Source organism: Pygoscelis adeliae, unplaced genomic scaffold (assembly GCF_000699105.1).
Source record: "Pygoscelis adeliae isolate BGI_AS28 unplaced genomic scaffold, ASM69910v1 Scaffold728, whole genome shotgun sequence".
In the NCBI taxonomy this organism is placed as follows: domain Eukaryota; kingdom Metazoa; phylum Chordata; class Aves; order Sphenisciformes; family Spheniscidae; genus Pygoscelis; species Pygoscelis adeliae.
Window position 1 is genome coordinate 339,260 of NW_008825337.1, and position 5,507 is coordinate 344,766.

Below are 5,507 nucleotides of genomic sequence, written 5' to 3' on the forward strand. Positions count from 1 at the left end.
TATTACAAAAAGGGCGATCTCATGGTAGGCTAACCAAAAGAGGAGTTTTGAATACAGTGGTGTAAAGTTTAAATGGCTTCCCCCCCCCCCCTTTGAAAACGTGTCTTCCAACCCCTGCCGTGCTTTGAGATTGATTTTGCTGCCGTATGGGACGGGCGAACGGTTTGAAACTGGTGTTGATTTTGCAGGAGGCAATGTTACGAAGTGTGGTCTTCTTCTACCAGCACTAATATCTGTGCTCTGCTTTGCTTTTCTTCCAGATATGGACGTGTCGAAAGTGTCAAAATACTCCCTAAGAGGGGGTCGGAAGGCGGAGTGGCAGCGTTTGTGGATTTTGTGGACATCAAAAGTGCACAGAAGGCACACAACTCTGTCAACAAAATGGGAGATAGAGACCTACGGACGGATTATAATGAACCAGGAACCATTCCCAGTGCTGCTCGGGGATTGGATGATACAGTTTCCATAGCATCTCGTAGTAGAGAGGTTTCTGGGTTCAGAGGAGGTGGTGGGGGGCCCACTTACGGCCCCCCCCCATCGCTTCATGCACGGGAAGGACGTTATGAGCGGAGACTTGATGGGTAAGTTCCAAGGTTTCTCTAGGCAGGTATTTTGTATTTGATATGGTGAGAAACACAAACTCGTATCTAGGGCCCCCAGATGGATTTAAAATTTTGGGAATTATCTATGTTTCCTATTTTGGGTTGGAAACGGAAGTGATTTCTATCCCAGTGGCTGGTACCTTGTGGATCCATAGAGGATGTTTTCTGCAGCTGGTTGGATATCTACACTTGAAATAAGGTGGTTTTAAGATGGAAGATTTCCTTTGGCCAGCATCGATATTGGAGTTACTCTTTTCTAGAAGTAATGATTCCATTTCTTGGATAATATTAAGGCCTTGCTCGGATGTATCCCTGCTGCCAGATGGAGCTATCTTACTCTACAACATGTGGTGAAGTTCTCTGTGGAGTATCTTCGGAATACTAGAACCCAAAATTCTGTGAAAGCTTGATGCCTAGTTCTCAGTTCTCACTATACGCAGTTGGTATGTTAATTGGATTGTCACCACAAAATTTCTAGTAGACTTTAATGATGCAGCCCCTTGGATTCTACAGACAACACTTAGCCATGGAAATAACGCTTGGATGGAGAAGACCGAAGGCAGCTTGTGATGTTTCCATTTTGGATCTACATCATTTCCAAGTTATTGGGATTATTCTTTCTGATGGTATTGGCAAAAAGAGATGATGGACATTACTAAATTTTGGAAATTATAGTGTTTTTTTTTTAATGCTGGGATAAGAACTACTGCCTTGAATTTATTGGATGGTATACAGTCAAGACGCCAGTAGCCATGGGGAGTGGATTACTGTCTAGTCTCTTAAAAAGCTCTTTGCTACTCCACATTAAACATACTTTAGTTTTAAGGATGTGGCGCTAATACCAGTTTGTGGATACGCCAGTGAAAAATGACTGGGCTGGATGGTTACAAAGGCGGCTAGAGGATGCCTGCTGGCCAGCAGCGATGAGTGCCCTCGTGCAATGGGTGATCTTCTACCAGCTGCTTGATTCAGACGTAGGGCTGGAAATTAAAGTAATGGATCTATTTAAGTGCCTACTGTCTCAAGAAAGAAGTCTGGGGGTTTCAGAGTTATGGTTTCAGTCTGGGACTACTTCCTTCCAGTGGAATTTTTTTTTTTGTCTTGTCACTAAGATTTTTTTTTTTTTTTCCTTGTTGGTTCATCTAAAATATCATTTGACACCCTTGCCCATTAAGAAGGTGGATTACCCCTGTAAGAGGGGCCAAAATTGGGGAAGTTATGTTCACAATTCTCTCCCTAGATTTAATTGGGAATATAGGTCGTGTTTCCACACTTGGAAAAGGTTGGTATGTCCTGCCCTGTGTATATTAGCCCCTCTCCTAACCCAAGTCAAACCCTCTCTTTCCACTAACTCCAGTAGTACTTAGTACTAATAGATAAATCAAAAAAGCACTGTAGCCATTAGATTTTCAGCTCTGCTAGCTCCTCTGTCTGTCTTCTGTGTCCTTTTCATGGATGAGGACTTTGTTCTTTTATGTCAGCTATATAGCAGTAACCCTCTAGAAAATACTGCTTTTTCTCTTACCTCATTAAAGCAGCTTTCACTGATTAACACTTTGTAGGATGCTAAATGCAATCATTTATAAAATTGTTGATCTTGGTCCTTCAAAAGGGGGAAAAAAGAGAGACATGTTTCTGTGCCAGATCCTGAAATAGCTTTCAAAATGCCATTGTTGCGAGCAAGAGATAATGAAAATAGAAAGGCAACAATGAATTTTAAGCTTATATATATATAAGTTAATGACATTCTGTTGCACTGGTTAGGTAGGTTCTTGTATATATAATTTGAGAGAAAAAATGCAGGCAAAGAAAGCTTGAAAATGAGTTATAATTTAACAACAGAGGGTGAATATATTTAGAGGATTAAGGATCTAGTGATTCATTGGAGAAGGAATGGGAGGAACTTCCTGAGATGCTAATCAAAAAAGAATCAGTTTATAAAAGATACCTGAAATATTTCTGCCATTTTAAATAGAAGACAGACCCGTGATGCAGGAGAGGAGGAGGAAGCACAAGGCAGAATTGGGTTATTCGGATTCAGGGGATTGCAGTGACTAATAATTGATTCTGAAGGAAGAATCCGAGAGAGAAGGCTGGGAAAAAAAAAAAAAAAGGTTGAAATGTCCTTCATAAGATGGATAATTAAATTTTTAAATTAACTTTGGCTACCCTGACATATTTAGAATTTTGCAAGTATTTTTTAAACGCTGAATGTAATCATTCTTGATCTTCCATTTTGCGGACGTAACATAGACATGCCGTCCTGGTACTTGTCGAAATTAGACTACTAAACTATTTGTAACGTTCTTTTAATTCACCTGTCAGTTTTACTGTCTCTTTATTTGAGAGATCACACTAACTTTCTTAGAATATAGAGCCTTTCTCAATTGACATACAAAATGTTGGAAATACTGAAAACAAAATGGACCTTAGCTACTTGAAAGTAGTGTGCTTGTGAGGATAGAAATTCTGTGATTGCAGTAACAATAGCAGTCTCAACAGACAAAAACACCTACTGAAAAATTTAATTTTATACTCCTTGCCTAGGGTCTTAGTATCTTTTTGGGGCCTGCACCCTTGCAGTTTAAGTATTCTGACATAAGTAATCAAGATGTTTCTTGAGGGTATGCAGCTTTGACGAGAATTGAGTGTAGCAGTCTGAAAAAAGCAAAATTCCCTCTAAGAGGATGAAATGTTTTAGAACAGCAACAAGAAAACCCCTAATTTTCTGGGCCTCCTCTATGGGTTATGCTACCCCTTTTGAAAGCAGCTTCTTACCTCTGGGTCATGCTTTGCACAGAGGCTTTCATGGCTACAGCCCAATTTGCAATGCCATTTTTGCAGAAGGATAATTAGAAGAGCTCCAGTAATTACCAAATTCCAGAAAAATTTTTGAAGCTCTTAAGCAAAAATGGAGGGGGGGGAGTTAATTATGATGTCCACAAACATGAAGTTTTTCTTGTTTACTGAATTTAAAAGAAAAAGGAAAAAAACCAACACAATTTAAATGAGGATTCTGCACTGGAAAGCAGTATTATTTTTCCTGTTGCAGGCAAGATGCTGGTCATGAAAGCCCGATCCTGTGATTAAACCAAAATGATTGCTCAGCTTTGTCGTATACAAATATAACTTTGGAGTCAAGTAAAATGTTTTTAAGTTTGTCAGTGTTTGCTTGATAGGTTATTGCTGTTTAGTGGAGAAGCAGTCGCAAAAATAAGTTCAGTGCTGATGTGAATGTTTGCATGATTTGCTTTTAGTTGTGCTTGCCCCTTTCTGATGAGATATTTTTCCCCCTTCCTAAATGCAGGGCTTCAGATAACAGGGAGCGTGCTTATGAACATAGTGCCTATGGACACCATGAGCGGGGGACGGGAGGATTTGATCGGACGAGACATTACGATCAGGATTACTATAGAGATCCTCGAGAGCGGACTTTACAACACGGGCTCTATTATACTTCTCGGAGTCGAAGTCCAAACCGTTTTGATGCTCACGACCCCCGTTACGAACCTAGGGCCCGGGAGCAGTTTACATTGCCCAGTGTGGTACACAGGGATATCTACAGGGATGATATTACACGGGAGGTACGAGGCAGAAGGCCAGAGAGGAATTACCAGCACAGCAGGAGTCGGTCGCCGCATTCGTCCCAGTCCAGGACCCAGTCCCCGCAGAGGCTGGCCAGCCAGGCGTCCAGACCCACCCGCTCCCCCAGCGGCAGCGGATCCAGGAGCAGATCTTCCAGCAGTGACTCCATCAGCAGCAGCCGCAGTACCAGCAGCGACAGGTAAGGTCACTGCGGGTTGTTGCCCGGCCCAAAGCGACTGTCCCGTGGGCTTTGCGGGTCGTTTTCTGAGGCACGGCGAGGAGTTGTGAGCCCAGGCTGTGGAAATAGAAGGTGTTTTGTGGCAAAGCATTATTCATTGATGTAGAAATAAACCGGCGTGAAATGTAAAAAGACCAAGTTGGCACGAAACAGATCCAAGGGGAATGCTGTTGCTGTCGTTAATTATTTTCCATGGTGGATCTGCGCAGCACCAGCCCCAGTAAGGGGCTGGCTAGGCAAAGCGCAGATGTAGGAACACGAGGCCTTGCTACGCCCCTGGCTGCTGCCTGCGTGGTTGGAGAATGGGGTAAATATTTTATTTGTCTGAGTGAGGGAATAAGCAAATTTTAAGGTCGTCTACTTTTTACAGGACACATTTTAAAATACTTTGGGAAACGATAGGTAGTATTGTCCAGTTTCCTCTCATTCCCTATCACCACTAACATTTAAAAGGTTGATATGTTGCCTTTCCATTTTTCCCCTGTGGCCTCGCAGCAAAAATTGTAGACTTGGAAGAATGAAAAAAAAATAAATCCAAGTATGCATTTCCTAGCGCTACGCCCATGTCCTTGGTTCTGTAATAGCCATGGTAGTTCTGTGTTTGTGTAGCTTTGTAAACTACATGGTGGTGGGGGGGAAGAGTACTAGAGCTAATCACTGGATTTCTTTTAGTAATTTGAAAATTTGTGTTGAAATGTCTCTCAGGTATTTAGCTTTTTAAGATTAAATCCACCCGAAGAGTGGAAACCAAGAAGCTGCCATTGTACCTGTAAATGTTTTATGCTCTGTTTGGTGACGAGCTCTGCTCTTCAGAAGGGTTTCCACAGTTGGAAACATTTCCTTTGCATACCAGTTCTTCTCCAAAACTGAAAATATTCATTAAGTAAATAAGTACATCAGTATAATAAATACTTAGTGTTCGATTATCACTATGAATGGAATTTTACCACTGGTAACTCTCTAGTCAAGGTAATTATTCTCATAAAACCTTACCTGCTTGAACGTTGGACCTTCTGGAAGGGCTAGATGGGCTGACGCTGGGGAGAGTGTGCAGAAGTGAGGATGAGGAAATCTGTTTCTCC

The 5,507-nt window shown here is 41.8% G+C and overlaps 1 protein-coding gene across 1 annotated transcript in view; it reads left to right on the plus strand.

Annotated features, from left to right (window-relative positions):
• The first annotated feature begins 265 nt into the window (after window positions 1-265).
• Window positions 266-5,507, plus strand: part of SPEN (spen family transcriptional repressor) — a 47,860-nt gene continuing 42,618 nt past the window's right edge. The window contains exons 1-2 of the mRNA XM_009330346.1: window positions 266-581; window positions 3,910-4,386. Of these exons, the coding sequence (XP_009328621.1) occupies window positions 382-581; window positions 3,910-4,386 (677 nt within the window). The 5' untranslated portion in view covers window positions 266-381. The remainder of the gene's footprint in view (window positions 582-3,909; window positions 4,387-5,507) is intronic.